The sequence below is a fragment of the Neofelis nebulosa genome, chromosome 2 (genome assembly GCF_028018385.1).
Source record: "Neofelis nebulosa isolate mNeoNeb1 chromosome 2, mNeoNeb1.pri, whole genome shotgun sequence".
Classification (NCBI taxonomy): domain Eukaryota; kingdom Metazoa; phylum Chordata; class Mammalia; order Carnivora; family Felidae; genus Neofelis; species Neofelis nebulosa.
The window spans coordinates 220,875,172-220,897,380 of record NC_080783.1 but is presented as its reverse complement, the minus strand read 5'-3'; the positions used below and the strand labels follow the sequence as shown (position 1 = coordinate 220,897,380).

General features: G+C 60.3%; 2 protein-coding genes across 2 annotated transcripts; one reads left to right on the top strand and one right to left on the bottom strand.

The window, feature by feature from the left end:
• Window positions 1–803: 803 nt before the first annotated feature.
• On the bottom strand, window positions 804–5,649 carry LOC131491364 (uncharacterized). The gene is made up of 4 exons (XM_058694185.1): window positions 5,460–5,649; window positions 4,288–4,784; window positions 3,918–4,154; window positions 804–1,131 (listed from the first exon to the last, which is right to left on the bottom strand). Exons 1-3 carry the CDS (start codon window positions 5,647–5,649, stop codon window positions 4,005–4,007), a joined length of 837 nt encoding a protein of 278 aa, XP_058550168.1. The 3' UTR covers window positions 804–1,131; window positions 3,918–4,004.
• A 10,857-nt stretch (window positions 5,650–16,506) lies between these two features.
• On the top strand, window positions 16,507–18,015 carry ACTRT2 (actin related protein T2). The gene has a single exon (XM_058719379.1). The coding sequence runs from the start codon at window positions 16,800–16,802 to the stop codon at window positions 17,928–17,930; it is 1,131 nt and encodes a 376-aa protein (XP_058575362.1). The 5' UTR covers window positions 16,507–16,799; the 3' UTR covers window positions 17,931–18,015.
• Window positions 18,016–22,209: the final 4,194 nt, after the last annotated feature.

Below are 22,209 nucleotides of genomic sequence, written 5' to 3'. Positions count from 1 at the left end.
GTGTGTGTGTGTGTGCGCGTGGCAAATTTTTGTTGAAAGGTCAACATTTTAGGGGTGCCTGGGTGGCTCGGTGAAGCGTCCCACTCTTGATTCCAGCTCAGGTCATGATCTCACAGTTTGTGAGATCGAGCCCCACATTGGGCTCTGGGCTCACAGAGCAGAGCCTGCTTGGGACTCTCTCTCTCCCTCTCTCTCTGCCCCTCCCCTACTTGTGCTCTCTCTCTCCCTCTCTCTCTCAAAATAAATAAATAAACTTTAAAAAAAGGCAGATCAACATTTTAGGTAATATAACATGGCAAGTCTGGAAATCAGATTCCCTTTTCCCCAGAGATTGGCTGCTGCTTCTCTTTCTTTATTTAGTGACTTTCCCGAACTCATTCTATAAATTAGAAGTCAATTGTCCTTGTCGTGGTGGCCACAGAAACTTCTGCTTGGTTGCTGAGCAGGTCAGCTTATGTTTGGGAGAAGATGTCCTTAAATACCTTGAGCCAATAAGCGCTCCGGACTTTACTGAGAAGGACATCGGTGCCCCAGCAGGGTGGTTCTGAGTTCACCTTCAGTTCCTGCTTGTGCCGAGTCTCAAGGTCAGCCGGAGGTGAGAGACTCACCGCCTCCCCCCCCAGGTCCTTGCTGGGCACAAGTCCCTGCACACGCACGTGGCCTTTGGCTCCTCGGGAACGCACTCACACGTCCCCCTGGTCTGTAGGCTGGTCTCTCACAGCCCACGTGCTGGTGTTCAGACTGTAACAGTGCCCAGGGGGTGGGAGGGGGGGATGGCCAGCGAAAAGGCCACAGACGCCCTATTCTCATCCGGATTCAACCGCTTTATGAACAAACACGCTTCCAATTGTCGAGGCCTTAGGGGGAATTTCTAGAACTTTAAAAAGCTGATGTTGATGATTTTTGTGAGTGCACCCCTTGCTTTTGTGGAGGAGCATCATTCTGAAAATGCTTCTTCTCGGGCAGGGCTTTCAAACTTTCTCTCAGTCCAGGTAATGACCGACGACGAGCCTGCTTGTGACATCCGTGTGCGGGCGGGTGGATTTTGTTGGTTTGCTCCCTTCGCTGAGGTGGCTTCGTGCAGAAGCCGTTTCCCCCGCCTGCTCCCTTGGTGTCGCGGGGCCTCGTGCCCTGTCGTGGAAACACATTTCAAGCCCGTTTACATCACATTCCGCATCTGGGAGCCAGCCCCCAGGCAGCCGCGGCATTAGCTAACCTCGATTACTGGTTTGGGTCATGTTATTCACTTTTGGGCTCCTGGAAAATTCCATTACTCTTTTGCAAGCTCAGCTCTCTTTAAGAGATGTGTGTCATATTTTACCTGGCCATTCTAAGCTATTTCGTAAATAGGAGGGTTCTTGGGTTATCTCGACTGGAATCTTCCTGGACAGGAGAGCTTTCTCTCTCTTTAACACTCACGCAAACACACACACACACACACACACACACACACACACCTGCCAGGCAGGGAGCGCTAAGCCGTGACAGGGACAGTGCGTGTGGTTCCCCAGCATGTGGACAGGTGAGAGTCTGACCTGGGTTCGGGGGTCTTCACGTGGTCCCCTCCAGAGGTGATTAGTGAGACAGGGATGAGGTTTCTGGGGTGTGTGGACAGCCAAGGGTTCCTGGAGTCCCAGGGCCTCTGCCCACCAGACAGGGGCCTGCCTTTGCTGAAGCAGGACCTTGGAGGCTTCAGGACTATTTGGGGGCCTCAGGAGCACCCCCTCAGCGTTCAGAGACAGCGAATGTGTCACCCCGAGGTGAGGGTGTTAGGAGGGGGGGCCTTGGGGAGCTGGCCGTGTCTGAAGGGGGGGCCCACGATGGGGCTGGTGCCCTTGTGCAAGACCCCAGAGAGCTCTCTTGACCCTTCTTGCACGTGAGGACACAGGAGAACACATGAATCTGGAAGACAGATCTATGAATCCGTCTATGAATCCGGTCTATGAATCCAGAAGACGATCCCCACTGGGTTCTGAATCTGCCGGTGCCCCACTCTGGACTCCTGGCCTCCGGAGTACGAGGGGTGAGCGTGTGCTGTTGATGTGTCCCCGTCAGCTGAGTAGCCCCAGCGGGCACAGAGGACGCGTCCCCAGCGGGCACAGAGGGCGTGTCCCCAGCGGGCACAGAGGATGCATCCCCAGAGGGACAGAGGGCGTGTCCCCAGAGGACACAGAGGATGTGTCCCCAGAGGGCACAGAAGGCATGTCCCCAGCGGGCACAGAGGACGCGTCCCCAGTGGGCACAGAGGGCATGTCCCCAGCGGGCACAGAGGACGTGTCCCCAGCGGGCACAGAGGACGCGTCCCCAGCGGGCACAGAGGACACGTCCCCAGCGGGCACAGAGGATGCGTCCCCAGAGGGACAGAGGGCGTGTCCCTAGAGGACACAGAGGATGTGTCCCCAGCGGGCACAGAGGGCATGTCCCCAGCGGGCACAGAGGACGCATCCCCAGTGGGCACAGAGGGCATGTCCCCAGCGGGCACAGAGGACGCGTCCCCAGTGGGCACAGAGGGCGTGTCCCCAGCGGGCACAGAGGATGCGTCCCCAGAGGGACAGAGGGCGTGTCCCCAGAGGACACAGAGGATGTGTCCCCAGAGGGCACAGAAGGCATGTCCCCAGCGGGCAGAGAGGGCACGTCCCCAGAGGACACAGAGGACGCGTCCCCAGCGGGCACAGAGGACGCGTCCCCAGCGGGCACAGAGGGCATGTCCCCAGCGGGCACAGAGGACACGTCCCCAGCGGGCACAGAGGACGCGTCCCCAGCGGGCACAGAGGACGCGTCCCCAGCGGGCACAGAGGACGCATCCCTAGCGGGCACAGAGGGCACATCCTGGGAGGACCCAGGACAAAGCTGGCACTCCCAGCAGCCACCCCGTTTGTATAAGAGGACTTTCCGAGCTGGGGGTAGGGACGATGGGAGGGCTGGCCAAGGACGCCCAGTGGAGTGACAGGGTCCAAATCGAGAGGGAGAGGTGTGAGGACCAAGGGAGAACGGTGGTGGGTCGTTCAGACGGTGGATGTTTCCTCAGAAGAAGTGTGTGGGGACATCCCAGTCATCGGGATATAAATACCACGTCTCCCTCACCCCTGGCACTTGAACGTATATACATATATGGGCACACAATTCTACTTTTCTTTTTTTCCCCGCTTTCCAGCCATTCAGTGGTTTTTATAAGCTCTAAATTTAGAAAGCAACAGAGTGTCTGGGACCGGGCTGCAGGCACTGGGGTTTCTGGGGCCCTGTTTCTGCCACAGCGACCGTTAGGAAGGCCGGCGAAGGATGAGGCCCCAGGGAGCGGAACCGGATCTCGGCCCCCTCCTCAGCGCTCTTGTCCCCAGGGACCACTCGGGGTCTGTGTCACTCGGACCCCCCGGCCCCCTAGGGCCTCCCTTGCTCCCTGGGTGCCCCAGCCGCGGGGCGCACGGCGAGTGTGTTCTCAGGCAGCGCTGGTCGTAGAAAGCCTGCGGGGGGAGGGGAAGGACCGGGGCCGGGCCCTGGGGCCTCAGAGAAGGCAGAGATGGCCGTGAGCCTCCCCAGGGGACACCTGGCTTCCAGGGCGGGGCGAGTCCTGCCCATCGACACTGGCGCACCGGGCAGACGGAGCCTCTGGTCCAGCGGGGGGGGGGGGGGCGGTCCGAGCGGCCCCAGCGGCACCCAAGCGCTCTTGTCTCGGGAAGCGCACCTTGCCCGGGCACGGGTCCCGGCGAGTCTGCGACCTCCATCCCTGCGGAATCTTCCGGAAAGGGAGCGGTGCCATCGACCACAGCCCCACGGCCCCGACGGATCTCAGGACCGTGACAAGCACTCGCCGCGCCCCGGCCTCTGTCTTGCCTGCCCCGGGGCCGGGACTCCTCCTGGTCCAGCTGACCTGACAGCCTGGGTCCTACGCCTTTTCAGGCCGTCAACCCCAAGCTTACCCGTTCACAGCTACAGCCGGGCACTCGAGCACAGCAGGTGCACACGCGGGCGTGTCCCAGTCCCTGGCATCCCAGACACCAGACTCCTCAGGCTCGGCTGCCGCCAGAGTTAGCCTTTCGCGCCTGGGGGTCTCCCAGCACAGTCCGGCGAGAGCGACCAGGCAGGACCGTCTGGAACTCATGAGGGCTCTTCCTAGCGTGACCTCGGTGACACGCGTCCTCTGGGCACCAGAACGTCTGAACCCACACGGCCAAAGGTGGGGGGGTGGGGGGCTCACAGTCAGTCACTCGGGATGGGTGGGACCACCTGTGTGCCCGCCCGCTTCCCCGAATCCGTGGATGCTACTAACGCGGCCACAGCGCCACCCACCTGTGACTGGCTCTGGGAGGAGACCACGGGCAGAGGAGCGGCTCCGCATTCACAAAACGCCGTGTCTGCGCCGCATCTATAGGGGCCCGTCGCTCGGGGATCCCGGGTGCGGTGCTGGAAAAGCAGGAAGAGCAAGCCCGCGCCCGGAGCGCACGCCAGGCCCCAGGTGGAGAGCCGGCCTTCCCAGCCCAGAAACGGTTCCACGGGACAAGGGCCGCCGAGCGGCCGGTTGGTATCTTTGCGGGGTGGTGTCGCGGCAGGGCCCAGGGTCAGTCTCCGATACCGAGACGGGTATCGGACGGGTCCAGACGATGGCGCCCACGTGCAGCCCAGCGGTGCCCCCTGGCGCTTGATCCGCGCATCCGTCGCTCGAACTCGGAGGAAGCTGGGGGAGGAGGTGGTGGGGAGCTGGTCCAGGCACCCCGCGCCCTCGGCTGCTGGTGCCCTCGCACAGCGGAAGCTCCCCGCGCGTGCCGACGGGGGCCTGTGTGCCCACCCTCAGAGGCCCGTGCGCGCGCCCCGTGCCCAGCGCACCCTGTCCCTGAGCAGCTCCCCCCGCCGCGGCCCACTGTCCGCGAATCAGCCCGTCTGCTCCTGGGGCCGCTTCTCCCCACACAAAGCTCGGCCCATCGGGGGGTGGGGGCTCCCTCCCTGCTTCCACCTGTGCCTGGAGGGCCCGGTCCCCTTGCGGCCGGCACCGCGGTTCCTAGGCTAAAGCCCCGAACCCCACGGGGTGGCGGTAGGAGGCAGCACCTTGGGGGGGGGGTCATTCGGGTGAGATGAGGTCACGGGGTGAGCCCCCGGGGGGAGCAGGAGAAGACTGAGCTCTCCCCCCTTTCTCCCGCCCCCCCCCCCCACCTCCTCGACCCGTGAGCAAGAGGGCAGCCGCCTGCCAGGAGGGGAGCGCTCACGGAAACGGAACGTGCTGGCGCCTTGATCATGGGCGTCCAGCCTCCAGATCAGCGAGAAGATGTCTGTCCTTGAAGCCTCGGGTCCCGGGTGTGTTCTGTTCCAGCAGCCCGAGCGGACCCCCCAAATCCCACCTCTAGGACTGGACCCCAAAGAGCCGAGGACGCCCCAGGCAAAGGCGCGTGCGTGAGGGGGTCCATTGCCCACTGCTCACCTCTGCCGGCTCTGAGCAGGCCGGACGGACCCTCGGCAGGTTCGCAAACCCTGCCCAAGGTGTGGGGGGCCCCAGCCAGGGCGTGGGGAGCACTCGGCAAAGGTGCGGGCCAACAGCCAGCACAGATGGGGCCCCTCGGGGCCTGCCCGTCGGGATTTCAGCTCTTCCTGGGAGCGTCCATCCCCAGCGGCCCAGGCCTTGTGGCCACATCTTGGGGGAGGACCCGGCTGTGGCTGCATTCCCAGGGAGCAGAGAGGGGCCGGAGGCCAGGGCGCCTGAGCCCTGGGGCTTGGCCCACAGTACGGGCTCCCAGCTGCCGCAAACCCAGCGTGGCCCTGACCCCGGGGCCTGGACACCACACGTGCCTGCCTCTCTGGCCGGGCTTGGTGGGGATGCCTCCCCCCGCAGGGGCCTCTTTAATATACCAGGTCAGGGCTGGTCAAGAAATACCCTAAACCAGAGAGCCAGTGCTATGACAGGCAAAGAGCCAGGGAGGGTGACACGATTCCTGCCCCAGGGCCTTTGCCCGCCCCATGCCGCTCCCTTGCCATGCTGGAATGCCCTGTTTCCAGGTCTCCCTTGTGCTCTTGGCCTTGGCTTTGGGGTCTCAGCTCAGGGGGGACACCCCCGACCACCTGGTTTAACTTGTCCCCCAGCCCAGTCTGTCCTGACCGTGTTTCACGTTATGTGTTATTTTCCTCACAGCGTATCTGCCCCCCGACACCATCTGGACGCGTGTTTGTTAACTGGCCTCTGCCCCACCCCACCGCCTCCAAGTGCTGTGCACTTGGCCCTCCCCTGTTGAGCCAATGGGGCCCATCGCTCTGCCCCGCCCACGAGGCGGACCCCCGTCTGCCGCTCCTGACGTCCGTCAAGCTCCCTTTCCTGGCTTTGGTCGCTTCTGGCTAACCGATCTTGTGGACATCTTGGGAGCTTGGTGACAAGACCCGAGGGCAGGTAACGGTTACCCCCCGGCTCTCGTGAGGCGCAGGGTGGGTGTTTCAAGTCTCCGCCGGCTGAGTCCCGGCGCCCCTCTCTTGGGAGTCTGGGCGGACCGGCGGGGCCAGCGGAGAAGGCGGCCGGTTTCTATTCTTAGGTTGAATTCCCTTCTGGAAGGCTCCGGGCGTGTCTGTGGCACAGATGCCCGGGGGCCAGAGCTCCCTGGCTCACGTTCCCTTCCTCGTGTGTCTCCTTCCTCCCGGCCTGAGGGACAGGGCTCCTCTCTCCTTCCTTAGAGCAAGACGATTGTCCGTGTTTAAGTCTCCTGAATGGAAAACACCAACCATCGGCACACCCGATGCTGTGGAGCTTAGGACACGAGGCCAGGGAGGCCCGGCTCTGCGCCTTCTCAACAGGGGAGGGCCAAGTGCACAGCGGCTTCCCTGCCTCAGACACCCCCCCCCCCCGCTCTCCGCCCAGGGACGCTTCCCCAGAGTGCCACGGAATGTCACGGAATGTGCCACTCCTAAAAGACGGATGGTGTTTGTTTCTCAAGAAATCTTGCCCCCACCCCCTAGCATCCTAGATCTGCTCCCAGTCGCCCAGAATCGGACAGCGCCTCATGGCACAGAGGAGACGTGCACGGGACGTGGCTGGGGGACGACAGGGAGGGCCCGGTGCCGAGACCCAGGTCGGGGGGGTGGCCTCCCCCCGCCGAGTGCTGCTCTGGGCTCTGCTCCTCCTGGAAGATGCTCCCCGGCCTCCGCCAGCCACGCCGGGAACAAATGTTCCTCCTTGGAGCCCTCCAAGTGAAGGTCCCACGGATGCCGTTTAATAGAAAAGGCGACGGTCAGGAAAGGGGGAAATGGATCATTTTCGAAAGGTGAGTTGGGGGCTGTTTCGCGTCCCCGGACAGTGTCTCGGGGATCAGAGCGCCAGGTGCCACCTCGAAGCAGACTCAAGGAGGGGAGGGGCCGGAAGGGTGACACCGTTCGTCACCGTCACATCGAGAAGAAGGGTGCACGTGGCAGCCACACGGCGCGCACGTCGGACAGCCGTTCCCAGAACCTCCCTCCGCTGTCTTCCTACGAGACGCAGGTGCAGGCCTTACGACGACAGAAACGCGTCCCCTCCCTGGGCTCCAGGTGCGGGCAGGGCTGGCCCCTCCGGGGGCCCCAAGGGAGGGTCTGGGCTGGTGCGTTCGCCCTTTCTCCTGAGCACACCCGCCACTGGATTTGGAACCCGTTCTCATCCAAGAGGACCTCATCTCATCGAACTGCATTTCCAGATAAGGCCAGATTCTGAGGTCTCAGGTGGCCGTGACTCTTTGGGGGACACCGTCAGCTCACGGCACACAGCTCTGCAAAGCCTTCAAACCGGAACGTGATCCCTGCGGCCCGCGTCACCCCCACCCCAGGCTGTCCCCAGCTCCTGGCGGCCCCGGCCGCTTTCCTGGTCTGCGGCTGACCGCGGACGCTCCCTCCTCGGAGGCGCCTTGGCCGTGCCGGGCCTGCGGTCGGACCCGTCATCCTGCCCCGTCCGCCACCGTGATGGGGACCGGGCCGCCGAGTGCACAGCTCTTGTGCGAGCGGGTCCCCCCTGAGCTGTCGGAGGGGCGAGCGTCCGCGGGGAGGGGGCAGCGCCCTCGGCTCCCCTCGGCAGACTCGCCGTGGACAAAAATCCTTTCACCTGGAATAGAAACTCCGCGGAGATGATAAATCTTCTTTCCCCCACGTCTGGCTTTCAGAAACGACGCCTGCCACTTACGGTATGAAAAATACCGGCGAGCCGGCTGCGAGCGGCACATGGTAAAAAGGTTAGTCCCCGTACCTCGGGCTCACAACCCGCCACCCTGCCCCCACCCCGCACACAAAGCCTTTTCTTTCTCCAGCTGGAACCGCGAACACCACATGAATGCAAAGAGCTCTTTCAACATTAGATTTTAAATTATTTGAATTAAAGCTGGGATCCTTCCGGGCCTTGTGCTTTCCTGGTTATTTATCACTGGCTAAATGTACGGGTCTGCCGAGCATCTCCAGGGACCGCCCTCACTTAGACGCGGCCTCGGAGATGTTATAAACTATTTAAAACCGAAGGCTTGGCCGTGTCCGGCTGCAGGGAGGGCGAGCACGCTCTGCTCGTCGGAAGCTCTTTGGGAAAACGGGGGACTCGCCGCTCGGTCATTCGCCCTGGCTTTCCTCTGGGTAATCACTTTAATACACTTGAAAATAAGCCTTTCCCCACTGAGGCAAGATGATTTTTCCCCCCTGTTTAGCAAACATTGATTTTTTTTCCCTCCCCTCCGATCCCCCCCCCCCCCCGCCCTGTCCTGTCTCGCCTGAAACTAACAAGCTTCCTTTTGTTCCAGGGACACCCCAGCCACCCCGATTTGCTGACACTTCCGCCGGGTGCCAGCAGGGGGCGGGAGACCCTCTTTTTTGAGGGCCACACTAAGGTGCTCCCGCCGGACCCGCCATGGGTCTGGGGCAGGCAGGGTGACTGTCGGCACCGAGACCGGGGGGCGAGGGAGGCCGAGATGGCTCCCCTGGGTGCCTGGGGAGAGGACGGCTCAGGTCAGGGACGCGACACGTTGAAGCCATCAGAACGGGCAGCAGCAGCGGTTTAAGTGCACGAGGCCAGCGGAGAGCCCCCCGCTCATCTGTCAGGGGCCCCGCGGCGCCCTGCTGCCGCTGAGGAAACAGAGGCCAGAGAGGCCACGCTTGGGTGACCAACGCTCTGGTGGATGTGGACAGCCTCCAAGGTCGCCCCTGAGACTCCTACCTCCGGGCGTGCGCCCCTTCACGTGCGCGGCTCCCCATGCTCTGGGCCGGCAGATGGCCCTCGGAGCAACAGAAGGCGGCACAAATGACTGGACGTCCTTCCCGGGATCAGGTATAAAAGGGCTGTGGCTCCCGACCTGGGCGAGACGGCTCACGCGGCGAGGGACGGAAGCCTGCCCACAGGCACGTGTGTGAACTTGGAAGCAGACCCCCCACCCTGGCCTCCCCGTGGACCCTTCAGATGAGACCGCGGCCCCGGCCTCCGGCACCCAGGTGAGCGGAGCCCAGATTCCAGGCCCACAGAGACCTCGAGATAAGAACTGACAGCTGTTTTCAGCGGCCAAGTGTCGCGTTAACTCATTGGGCGGGGCTAGGTGGCCCCACAGCCCCTTTCTGGGTCGTGTGCGGCCTCCCCTCCCCCGAGGTGCTCGCTGGGCTCCCGCCTCCTCTCCTGGTCCCTGCTCATCAACACACTCTGTTCTCGCTGGGCAGGTGCAGGGCATGGGCTGAGTTGTGTCCCCCACATTCTTAGGCTGAAGTCCTGACCCCCAGACCTGTGCAGGTGGCCTTACCTTGGCAGGTGATACAATTAAGATGAGGCCACCAGGGTGGCCCTAATCCAATATGACCGACGTTCTTATACAGAGGGGAAACTGGCCACAGACCTGTGCATGGGGTGAATGCCACAGGAGGATTGGGGTTCTGCTGATGCCAGGAGCCATCAGGAGCCCGGAGACAGGCCTGGAGGGTCCTTCCCCGGGGGCCTGCAGGGGGCGTGTGGCCTCTAGGGCCGCCTGGCTGCATGTCTGTGGTCAAGCCGTCCTGGCCGCGGGCTCCGTCACAGCAGCCCCAGGTCACAGGTGGTTCCAACCCCCCTGGTCTACCCTTCCCCCGGGAGGCTCCATGACACCCGGAGAGGAAGGGACTCTTGGAGCAGTAGGTCCCTCCTCCTCCAAAAACAGGGGCTCAGATCCTGGCAGCCTCTGCCCCCGGCATAAGCGTGTGTCCCTTCGGCCGTGGGGCCCCCGAATCAGACCCCTAACGTACACACCAAGCCTACGAAGACGGACGTACAGGACATCCCACTCCGGCCTTGTGATCGTTTAAACCTCGACAGCGGAAAACTCACTCAGTGCAAACCCTGAAGAGAGCTACACGGTCAGAAGAATCGGGTGAAGTGGGCAGCCGGTCGCTGAGCGGCCACTCGGAAGGCGGAGCCCGAGCTCTGCAGGCCCCTTGAAAACAGAAACTCACGATGCGTACCGGTGGGAAGGACGGGACGGTGCGCGCGGAGGGAAGGGCGGGCCGCGTCCAGTCTGTTCACCTCTGCTCCATCCTGCCGGGGCTGGAGCCTCGCCAGCCTCCGACGGGGTGCAGGATGGCCATGGCCCCACGGCCCCCCACCCCACGCAGGCATCGTCCCGTGAAGGGGAGACGAGACGGTGGGACCCCAAGGTTTCCGGGTCTAGGAGCGGGGAGAACGGTGGTTCACAAGCCTGTCTCTTGTTCCCCTGGAAGCAGGTGAAGCCCTGGCCCGGCACCCGCCCCCCCCCCCCCCCCCCACTCCGCCGGCTGGCCTCCCCTCTGCCCCTCCCCCCTCTGCTTTCCTGCCTTCCACGCAGAGGCGCCTGGCAGCTCAGCACATCTGGGCTCTCCCCCTTCTCCTCTGCGTCCCAGCCTAGATGGTCTTCCACCTGCCCCGCAGTTGGGTGGGGCTGGTCACGCTGCGGGTTCCTGCCACAGAGGGGAGGATGGGACAGCGCCTGGGATGGGCTGAATGTCTGTTTTCTCCCACCAGATTCCTACGCTAAAGCCCTGGTGTGATAGTGTCGGGAGGGGGCCTTTGGGAGGTGGTTAGTGTCAGATGAGGTTACGAGGGTGGGCCCCACAGTGGGATTAGTGTCCGTCCAAGGAGAAAGAGAGACCCCAGCCCTCGCTCCACCCTGCAAGGACCCAGAGGGAAGGTGGGAGTCCGCAGGCCAGGCCAGGAAGCAGGGCCTCACCGGGACCAGGCACCGCCGGCATCCCCGCTCTCGGACGTCCAGCCCCCAGAGGCTCGAGACACGGACGTCTGTTGTTAAAGCTGCTCTGTCTGTGCTGTTCTGTTATGGCGCCCGAGTTGCCCAGGACGGCCCCCGATGGCAACAGCTGGGTCTCGGGGCAGGCCTGGAGCTGTGCCCACCCACATGGGGCCTGATGCCCCTGAGATGTGGGCTCAGGTTACGGTGGTTAGCAGTCCGGTGGCCGCCACCCGCCACAAGGAGAGATCATCCTCTCCTGCCTGCCCTGTGGTCAGGCGGACCAGGCACGGAGCCCTGGAGCTGCTGCACGGAAGGCCTCTGTCTTGATGGATCGGGAACCTGGGTCCCCCAGAGCTGCCTCGGGTCTCCAGCCATACCCGCCGCGATGAGGGGTCTACTCACCAGCATGTACCGGGGTGAAGTTCATCACCCGCCGGGGCTGGGCCCCCACTCCCGCCGGGCCACAGAGCCACGTGTCCCGGGAAGTTTCCCTTTGCCTCCACACCGTCAGCGGCCTGAGCGCTTGGGGACGCCACAGGCCAGCCGACCACAGCGCATTTGACCGCAGGTGCAGAATGCACGGCAGGCCACCTGACTGCTGGCCACAGGCCACCCCCACGAGGTGATGATTTAGGCAGATATTGAACAGTATATGAGAATTCAGGGGGAGGGGCGCAGGGAAGGGCCCTGCACCCTGACGCTCTCACCTATGTGACAAAGGCCAGCCGTCACTTTGAAAATGACCAGGCACCTGTCACAGCGCCTGGCAGGAGGTGGTGCGTGAAGTGGGGCGGGGCGAGGGTCAGGTGGGGGAGGGATGGGATGCACGTACAGCACGTCCCCGTTGTAGTTTGAAATCTAAAACCCTAAGGAACATGCCAAGGTATCAGCAGTGCTTAGCACGACCGGGTCGGGTCTACTTCTTATCAGCTTTATAATGCTTTTTCTTATGTTTGCCAAATTTCCTCCAACAAATGTATTTAGAAAACACATTTTGTAGGTGCTGGGGACCAGCGTTCCATGAGGGTGGGGGACAAAAAGCAAGAGACGGGTGGTCTGGCCTCAGACCGTCTCTCCCCCCAAATAGGCCTGCCTCACCTTTCCCGCCCAGCAGTGTCTCCACAGCGCCACCCTGAACGGTGGAAAGCTCTGCCAAGGGCTGTGTCGCTGAACTCCCAAGAGGATGTCAGCTCAACACCAATTCCTTCCTTCTGCCCCCTGAATACTGACTTGTTGCTGTCACGTTGGCTGCAGTGAGCCCGGTCTGCCCATCCAGGCCAGTTTAGTGAGTCAGGCTCATGGGAGGCTGAGAGAAGAGTCACCTAACGATGTTATTCCTGACCCAACTGGCTGGAAGGGGACAACAGTAGGCAGGGCTCATGATTGCTGTGCTGTCAGCTGTAGGGGCCCCATAGGCTCAGCTGAAACCCAGAGGTCAGCAAGGAAGGAGGTAGATAAAGACAAGTGAGTATGCTCACTTCAGCTACCAAGAGAAGAGAGGGGGATGGGAGGGATAATCGAACAGGAGGTTGGATGGATAGATGGGTGGGGATAGGTGAGTGGTGGATGGATGGATGGATGGATGGATGGATGGATGGAAGGATGGATAGATGGATGGATGAGTGGATGGGTGGGTGGGTAGGTGGATGGATGGGTGGATAGATAGATGGATAGTGGATGGATGGAAGGATGGATAGATGGATGAGTGGATGGATGGATGGATGGATGGATGAGTGGATGGATGGAAGGATGGATGGAAGGATGGATGAGTGGATGGATGGATGGATGAATGGATGGATGGGTAGGTGGATAGATGGATGGTGGATGGAAGGAAGGATGAATGGAAGGATGGATGAGTGGATGGATGGATGGATGAGTGGATGGATGGATGGATGGATGGTGGGTGGATGGTGGGTGAATGGATTGATGGATGGGTGGGTGGATGGATGGTGGATGGATGATTGGATGGATGGATGGATGAGTGGATGGATGGATGGATGGATGAGTGGATGGATGGATAGATGGATGAGTGGATGGATGGATGGGTGGATGGATGGATAAATAAGATGAATGGATGGATGGATGGATGGATGGATGGATGGTAGATGGAGAATAGATAAGTGGGCATGTGACACAAGTTCCTTCTCAGAGATTCAAAAGAGCCAGGACACCACACAGAGTGCTCAGGGCTTTGGGCTCCCTGGGGCAAAGAGAAGAGAAGACAGTTGGGGAAACCTTGCAAGCACCCGTGGCCCCTGCACTCCCACATCGTCCACGGACATGTACCCAGTTCTCTCTTGTGGGAGCAGTGCCCATCCTGTCGCTCACATAGTGTCCCTGTTCCATCAGGCTGCCGGCCAACACTGGACCAGACCCTGGCAAACAGGATCTGGCCGCCAGATGTCAGCCACGACTAATGAGGCCAGCCTGCTGGTCACTAATTGGCTGAGGCTCTGGGCATCAGTGGCAGATGGAACCAGGGATGATGGGACAGCCAGGGCGGCCCCCAGCCCGGGACTTGTGTCGCCCAGTCGCGCTGCACCAGGGCAGTAAGAAGCAGGGGCGCTCGGCCGATCCGGGGCTGCCCGCTCCTGTCTAAATGCCTGGCAGCTTTCCAAGGCTGCCCAGGGGCTGCGCACCTCCCCCCACGGGCCGGGGCTCCTCCAAGGGTGTGGGAGGCGGGGGTCGTGCAGGGGCTGGCGAGGGCTGCCGTTGGCCATGACTGCTGGACCAGAAATAAGAGCCAGCCTTCCCGTGTAAGACGGAAACGAGTGCCCTCCCGGACGATCACGGTGGCGAGCCTTGCCCTGTGGAGGGGGACGGAGTTACAGCCGGTTCGCCCATAAACTTGTTCGAGCGATTTACGAGGCACGGCCGGCTGGGGTGGGGGCAGGGCACCCTCAGAGGCCGGCTCCTCACCGGAGTCTGAAGGGCGGTAACGTCCTTGTGTCAATAGCAAGTGCAACCTTCGCGGCAAATGCCGAGCTGCAGGGAGCATCGCCTCCGCCGGGGTGGCAAGGACGCCTGTGGACTCCGACGTGGACACCTGCACAGGATGCGTGGTGCCCCCCTCCCCAGATGCACACCCCCCGGGGCTGGGAGGGGCGGGGGCGGTTCCTCGAGGGACCGCAGACACGGGGAGGAGGCAGGGGTGGGGGGGGGGGAGGTTCCCAGGCACCTGAGCCCCACGGGGTGGAATCTCTGCCCCCGACTGGGAGCTTGAAACCAACACAACGTCACGTGGGCTGTGGCTCATAAACCCACTCGGTTTCCTCGGCGGCCGCGTGGTACCGCCCCCCAGCGGATGTCCCACTTCCTGGTGGTGGGTCTCCTCTCCGTGAGGTGGACAGTCGTGAGCCAGACTGGACGCTGACGGTGGGGGCAGAGGCTTCCCCGAGCCCGGGGCCAGGCTTCGAAGGCACAGGCACACGTGACAAGCGGTGGGGAAGGTGCGTTCCGGGCGGGGGGCGGGCGTTTGTCCCAAGCGGGTGGAGAAGAGTGAGGCGAGGACCGCTTCCTGGGGTCGCTCTGCCGGGCGTGCGGCGACCCAGCGGCCACGGCTCGGCAGGGAGACTGGGAACATTTGGAGAAGGGGTCCTGGAAACACTCGGATGGCTTTGCTAGAAACCACTGTCCTGATGGCTGGGCCTCCTTTCCCGGCTCTGTCCCCGGGGGTCTGAGCTCGTCCGGGGCTGGCAGGTGTGGTTTCTGTATGCTCGTGTGGCCTGCGCCCGGGGCAGAGGCAGCTGGCCTCTGGGACGCGGTTCTTGAGCTGTTACGACAACGGGCTGCCTGGTGGCCACAGGACGGTCCCACACCCACTGGCCGGTCTAAGCTGCGTCTCTGCCTTGGTCTTCTTCTCCTTCTCTGTCCCTCCTGCAAATGCCCCCCAGCCCCCGCCGGCCCCGGCCCCCACCCCCCGGGACCACCGTGTCACCCGTGTGCCCCGACCCGGTGTGTGAAATGGACATCTGATGTTACATCCCCTCCCACGTGGGCCGCTTTGGGGCCCAATTTAGAAACCTTGAGAGCACATTCCTCCCGATTCTGCCTGGGGTGTGTGGCGACAAGGAGAAAATTCTAGCAAAGCCTGAGACCCGGGCACACAGGCCTTTTGTGGTGGAAGCAGAGGCTGGAACCCCCCAGACCCAGCCTTCCGCTGACGGTCCCCACGCCCGCAGCAGCCTGCCGGGGACACATCCTTCCCTAAGTGCTGGAGCCTCCAGATGGTGGGAGCCCCCGCAGGGGCAGTTGATGACGGTTTGGGGCTGTGCAGACTCCGCCCGGGGTCATCCCGAGGCACCAACCCCACTGTGCTTGTGACTCAGTTTCTACCTGAAGTGTCCTTTGGGGAAAATGTCCAGCAATGCCAACTTTATATCGATTCTCACCCAGGACTTAGCCCCGAGGGTGCCCCCAAAGTCCTACGTCTGTCACTTGTCTACACGACACGTATGCACCACACAGCTACACCACGCGTCTACGCTACAAAATAACACGTGACTATTTTTGCTGGTGGGTTTAGAGGGGTCGGCCGGACACACAGGACCACCGGCAGGAGGAGGCCAGGAGGTCTAGTGGGGAGGGGCCCTCTGGGAGGGATCTCTGGACGGGGACGGAGCTGGACCCCCCGAGGCTGATTTGGGATGTGCGGGGAGAGGAGGGACCACCGGGGACTCACACGTCCCCCACGCCCCCCTCCACCCTCCAGGGCTCAGCGCTGTTGGCCCTGGCTCTCTGGGAGGCTGCAGCGGGTGCCCCTTGGCCTGGCCCCTCGGGCAGAGCAGGACTGGGGCTACAGCTCACAGCCTTGCCACCGTTCAGCCTCACTGCCGGCCTCAGATTTGCTGACCTGGTCATCTCTGAACTCACTTCAGGGGGCGTGGCCGGCTGTGTGATAGTCCGTAGACACAGGTGTCCCCGACTCCAGAGACCTCAGATCCCGTCTTCAGAGGTCGTGTCCCAACCCTACTGCTACGGCTATGCATGCCTAGAGAGACAGCCAGCAGGCCCAGACAGCTTTGCTTAGCATCTCTTCTGTGGGATAGAGAGCCAGGGCCACGGGCTAAAGGGAAGAGAAATCCCTGAGGCCTTCCTGGAGGAGTCTGCATGTTCTGAGTACCTGCTGTGATGGGCTCTGGGCACTGTTCCTCCAACCTGGACCCGTGCAAAGGGAAATATGTTTTTGCCCCCCCATAATGGCAGCCTGATGGGTGCTGGGTGGACCCAGGCTGGGCTGCTTTGCTCGGTTCCGAGGCCGGGCCTCGGCACACGGGCCTAGTAATACCTCCTGTGGGTCTGGCTTATCCCGCGACTGTTGGAATCTCACCAGGAAGGGAGCGCTGGGGGGCTCCGAGCCCCCAGCCCCCGAAGGTCCTGTGCCGCTGGCTGAGGACAATTGTTGCCTTGGCTGGATTGTTACATGTGGGACCGTCACCCCTGAAGAGGCCACGGCCCCCGGACCGTCTGAGAGCAGGGCAGAGCCGTGGGGAGGATGGGGGGCTTTCGGGCACGGGCCGCCTGCTAGTGCCTCCTGGGAGTCGTGGAATCCCGTGCCCTTAAAGCTTCCGGGGGGCCTCTCGTGTCACAAAGTAGCTCGAGAGAGTTCTGTCTTCATCTCGGCGAGGCGCGGAAAAGGCTACGGCAGACATGTTTAATCCACACATGCTAGATTCTCCCGCCGTGATTTTCGACAATGGCTCCGGCCTCTGCAAGGCAGGCCTGTCTGGGGAGATTGGCCCCCGCCACGTCATCAGCTCCGTCGTGGGGCACCCCGAGCTCAAGACGCCTTCGGCAGGACCCAACCAGAGGAAGGACTTTGTGGGGGAAGAGGCTCTGCACAAGCGTGAGGTCCTCCACCTGTGCCACCCCATCGAGCGGGGCCTGGTCACCAGCTGGGAGGACGTGGAGACCCTCTGCAGGCATCTGTTTGAGTGGGAGCTGGGGGTGAAGGCCAGCGACCGGCCCGTGCTCATGACCGAGCCCTCGCTGAACCCCAGGGAGGCCCGGGAGAAGATGGCCGAACTGATGTTCGAGAAGTTCAACGTGCCCGCCTTCTACCTGTCGGACCAGGCGGTGCTGGCCCTCTACGCCTCAGCCTGCATCACGGGCCTGGTGGTGGACAGCGGGGACGGGGTCACGTGCACCGTCCCCATCTTCGAGGGATACTCCTTGCCCCACGCGGTCACCAAGCTCTACGTGGCGGGCAGGGACATCACAGAGCACCTCACCCGGCTGCTGCTGGCTGGCGGGACCTTCCCGTGCGCGCTGGACAAAGCCCTCGTGGAGGACATCAAGGAGAAGCTGTGTTATGTGGCCCCGGAGCCAGAGAAGGAGCTCTCCCGGAGGCCGGAGGAGATCCCGAGGGAGTACAAGTTGCCGGACGGGAACATCGTGCGAATCGGGGACCAGCTGTACCAGGCGCCCGAGGCCCTGTTCGCACCCGACCAGCTGGGCATCCAAAACCCGGGCCTCTCGAAAATGGTCTCCTGCAGCATCACCAAGTGTGACGCCGACATCCAGAAGAGCCTCTTTGGGGAGATCGTTCTGTCGGGGGGCACCACCCTGTTCCAGGGCCTCGACGACCGTCTCCTCAAGGAGCTGGAGCAGCTGGCTTCCAAAGGGACCCCCATCAAGATCACGGCCCCCCCCGACAGGTGGTTCTCCACGTGGATTGGGGCCTCCATTGTCACCTCCCTGAGCAGCTTCAAGCAGATGTGGGTCACCTCCGCGGATTTCAAGGAGTTTGGGACATCCGTGGTCCAGAGAAGGTGCTTCTGAGGGGCCTTGGGCAGGGGTGGGTGCGAACTCTCCCCTCGGCATCAGCAGGACGCTCAATAAAAGACCAAACGGTGCAGCTTTTGGACACATCGGGCCGTTCATTCTAGGTGTCGCCAGAGTAATTTGCGACCCTGGTGGCGAATCTCTTAAGTGGTTCCCCCCTACCCTCCTCTCCCGAGAAAGCCCTGGGTTACATCTGCAGAGTTTGCACCGAAGGCAGGGGCCCAGGCCTCATGCTGGAGCTTGATTCAGCAGGGCCCTGGGATCTGCATTTCAGATGGTCTGAGATGGTCAGCCCTGGTGGGGGACAGGGACAGTCATGAGCGCTGCCCTGCTCTGGGGGCCAGCAGATGCTTACCTGGTGCGTCCTCAGCAAAGTATGGCTTTCGTTGCTTGTACGAGGCCGGGCAGCGGGAGCAGAATGGAGCCCTCGTCCTGGGCGGACGGTGTGGGGCAGCAGCAGGAACTGCCGTCTGTTTAGGACCCTCTAGGGCCCCTGCTCCGAGGGGGCATGTAAGCATCGACACCCCTACTTGATTGTCGTGATGTGTCTGTTTGTTTTTACCTCCAAGGATGTTGATGGCGTTGTTTGGGAGTGAAATACCGGCCGCAAAGTGAACAGCCGTCAATAAAGTAATGGTTGGATAAGTTATGCACAGAGGGAACTTTTCCTCATTGAGTTGGCAGAATTCTCCCAAAATAATATTGGGAGAGGAACAAAATACAGAAATGTCTTTATAAAATGACCTCCTTTTTTTTTTTTTTTCCTGGCGAAGAAAACAACGGCACTTCCCCACGCCTATCTGTGCATGTTTTGTACCAGTGAACATGTGGGGATTTTTTTACAGGGTGATAAGCACGTGGAGCAAAGAACAGAAGGGTAGATGCCACTGGTTGGTGCAGGAAAGAGGGAACGAGGCAGAATGCAGGGGGAAGGGAAGAGGGCAAGAGGGAGAAAAAAGTCTTAAAGACAGGACTATGTGAAATTTTAGCCTGCATGAAATACACCCATTTTTCTACACGTGTGTGTATTTCATGTCTGCATCGTCCATAATCTATTCCTATACTTTTGCTGTCAAGCTACTTATGTCATATTTAGAGTGAGCACACAGTGCCTGTGAAGGTAGCAGGTACCCGGGTCCCTTGTTGAGGCCGTGATACCGATCTCTGCCTTTTAGATGGTATGTTTGGGTTGTTTACATTTAAAGCAGTATGTTCTATCTTAACTCTGCCTCCTTATTATTTTGTTTCCTGTTCTTCCTCTCTCCCCTTCCCGTGGGTGGTTGAACTTTTTTTTTTTTAATCCCGTCTTGATGTATTGACAGGGATTTTCAGCATATTGAGTTGTATTGATTTTTTGGTGATTGCCCCAGGTGCACATCACAGTCCACTTGGAGTGATGTTTTAGCTCCTGGAGTGAAATGCAGAAAACATACTTCTGTTGAGGTCCCTTCACCCTCCCAAATATTAAGATAGAATTGTCCTGTTTCTTCTACGCACGTTGAGAACAACCTGAAAAGGTGTTCGATTTTTCCTTCTACCATCAAATGATTTAAGAAACTCATCAGGATACCCCATAATTTGGGGCGCCTGGGTGGCTCAGTCAGTTGAGCATCCAGGTCTTGATTTTGGCTCAGGTCACGACCTCATGGTCGTGAGACCAAGCCCTGCGTGAGGCTCTGCGCTGAGTGTGGAGCCTGCTCGGGACTCTCTCTCTCCCTCTCTCTCTGCCCCTCCCCTTCTTGTGCTGTCTTTCTCTGCTCAAAATAAAACAAAAAATTAGCATTAAAAAAAAAAAGACTACCGTGTCATACGGTTACCCTTATTCTCCCCATGTTCTTTGGTGCTTCTGAGGTTCCAAGGCCCCTTTCTGTTTAAAAGAACCTCCCTTAGTCTTTCCTTAGGGGTAGTTTTCTAGTGGCGAGTTCTCTTAGCTTTCTGTCATCAGAGGATGCCTTTCTTTCTCCTTCGCCCCTGAAGGATATTCTCTGTGGCCATAGAATCTGCAGGTAACCGTTCCCTTTCAGCACCTGAACGATGCGTGGGCCCCTTCTCCGTGGCCGCCAGGGCTGCAGATCAGAGACCCTCAGTGATTTGCTGCCCTCGTACAGGTAACGTGCTGTTTCTCTCTCGCTGCTCTCGAGAGCTTTTCCTTGTCTGTAGTTCCCAGAAGCTTAATTACGGTGTGTCTGGGCGTGGATTTCTTTGGGTTCATCCTTTGGGATCTACGCTGCCTCTTGAATCTGTAGATGCATGCCTTTTGCCAAATTCGGGAAGTTTTGTCCACTCTTTTCGCTCCGCCCGCGATGTTGTATTGTCCCCTGGACTCCTGACAGTCTGTTCATCTCTTTTGGCCTCTCTTCTTGGTGGTTGAGTTTGGATAAATCCCACTTGCCTGTCCTGAAATTCACCAGTTCTGTCCCCTCCCATGCCCCACACCGGCCCATTTGTAAATTTTAGGGATATTTTTCAGTTCTATAATTTGTCCTTCTTTTGTAAATTCTAATTCTTTGCTGAGATTTGCCGCTTTTGCATTCGTTGCAAGGAAATTCACAATTGCTTGCTGAAACATTTTTGTGATGGCTGCTTTAAAACTCTGCCAGACAATTCCAGCCTCGGATTCAGCTCAGTCTGCTGCGACAATCGTGCCTGCTCCTCGCCCTTTCTCATTCAGCCTATGACTTTCTCGGGTCTTGGTATGACGAGTGATTTTCTATTATACCCTGGAAGTTTTGAAAGTCCTGAGACTCTGGATACTATCTAATCTTTTTTGTAGTAGACAATCCCCCCTTGGGGTGTAGCACGAGGGCTGGGTGGGGTTTTCTGAGGATCCCCACGGCCAACGCCCCAGAAAGATGGGCACCGACTCACACAGCCTGCTGCGGACGGGGGTGGGGCGGTGGGCGTTCAGCTCCTTCCTCGGCCCCACTGAGGCCTCGGGAGGAAGTAAGAACCGGCTAACTCTGCCTGCCTCACTGCCTCTGAGTGGGAGTGAACGCTCAGTTCCCCACTGAGTCCCACGGACACCAGGGAAGCAGGAGGCAGAGAGTCAGCTAGCCTTCGTCCACCATTTCCTCCAACCATCTTGTTAATGCCGGGTGGGGCTGGGGGCTCAGCTCACGCATGGGGCTCCCGAGGAGTGTGTTTATCTCTTTCCAGCATACCTAAAGGTCACTAAAGGAACTTAGAGAGGGCCACTGGTCCTTACTCTCAATACCCTCCCCGTCAGGGCCACTGCCTTCCAAGTGAGGATGTCAAGCTCAGGAGCCGTGACTTTCCAAAACCACGTAATAAGTGGAGAACCCCTCTCAGCCCAGCTTCTAGGGCTCTTTCCTCCATTGTATACTCCATCGCACCCCGCTCTGCCTGAGACTGTCCTCCTGTTACCCAGCCACACCACAAAGAGTGACTAAAACAAAGCCCCCTTTTATTCTATTCAATACACTCTGCTTTCGGGGCGCCTGGGGGGCTCAGTCGGCAAAGCGTCCGACTTCGGCTCGGGTCACGATCTCGCGATTCATGGGTTCGAGCCCCACGTCGGGCTCTGGGCTGATGGAGGTGATGGTGGTGATATTGGCGATGATGCTGATGGTGATGGTGGTGATGATGGTGATGGTGATGATGATGATGGTGACATTAGTGATGTGGATGGTGATGGAGGTGATGGCGGGGATATTGGCGATGATGATGATGATGATGGTGATATTGGCGATGTTGACGGTGATGGAGGTGATGGTGGCCATGGTGGTGGTGTTGATGGCACTTTTCTGACCGCTAGGTCATCCTCAGCACTTTGTCCCTGGGGTGCTCTAGCGTGGAGAGGGAAAGTAGCTCCCCAGTCCCTGGTAGAGTCCATAGCAGGAGCCTCGGACCAGGTGTGGCTTCTAGTTCTGGCTTCCTTGAGGGAGCGAGGGGGCCCAGGGGAGGGTCAGGCAGGCTAGACAGATGTGAGTAGCTGTGGGTTCAGCCTTCCCATCTGCAGCTTCACCCTTGCGTCAGCCCAGAGTTGTCTAATGCCAAAGATCGGGGCTTGGGGCCGGGGTGGGCTAGGTCCTGGAGGAAGCGGGGAAACCGTCCTGTGGCTTTGAGCTCCTCAGACCCCGCCTGCCGGGAGAGAGATCGAGGAGTGAATCTGAGCCTGTTTTCTATTTCTGATTTATGGGTCGCCCTCCCCACATCTCGACAGAGGTCTCTTCAAAGCCCTTCCCACCCTTTCCCATCCCCGTGGTCACAAACAAAATCTTTCTGTGACGCACCATTTGGGTGCAAGGGATAATGG

Bases quoted from the DNA above. Each gene is read 5' to 3' on its own strand.
- LOC131491364 (XM_058694185.1), bottom strand. From the start codon at position 5,649: ATGCAGCCACAGCCGGGTCCTCCCCCAAGATGTGGCCACAAGGCCTGG. The intron at 4,785-5,459 runs GTTTGCGAACCT...CGGGCCTCTGAG, and splicing joins CCCCCCACACCTTGGGCAGG to GGTGGGCACACAGGCCCCCG. The intron at 4,155-4,287 runs GTGGGTGGCGCT...GTGTGGGTTCAG, and splicing joins CCTCCCAGAGCCAGTCACAG to ACGTTCTGGTGCCCAGAGGA.
- ACTRT2 (XM_058719379.1), top strand. From the start codon at position 16,800: ATGTTTAATCCACACATGCTAGATTCTCCCGCCGTGATTTTCGACAAT.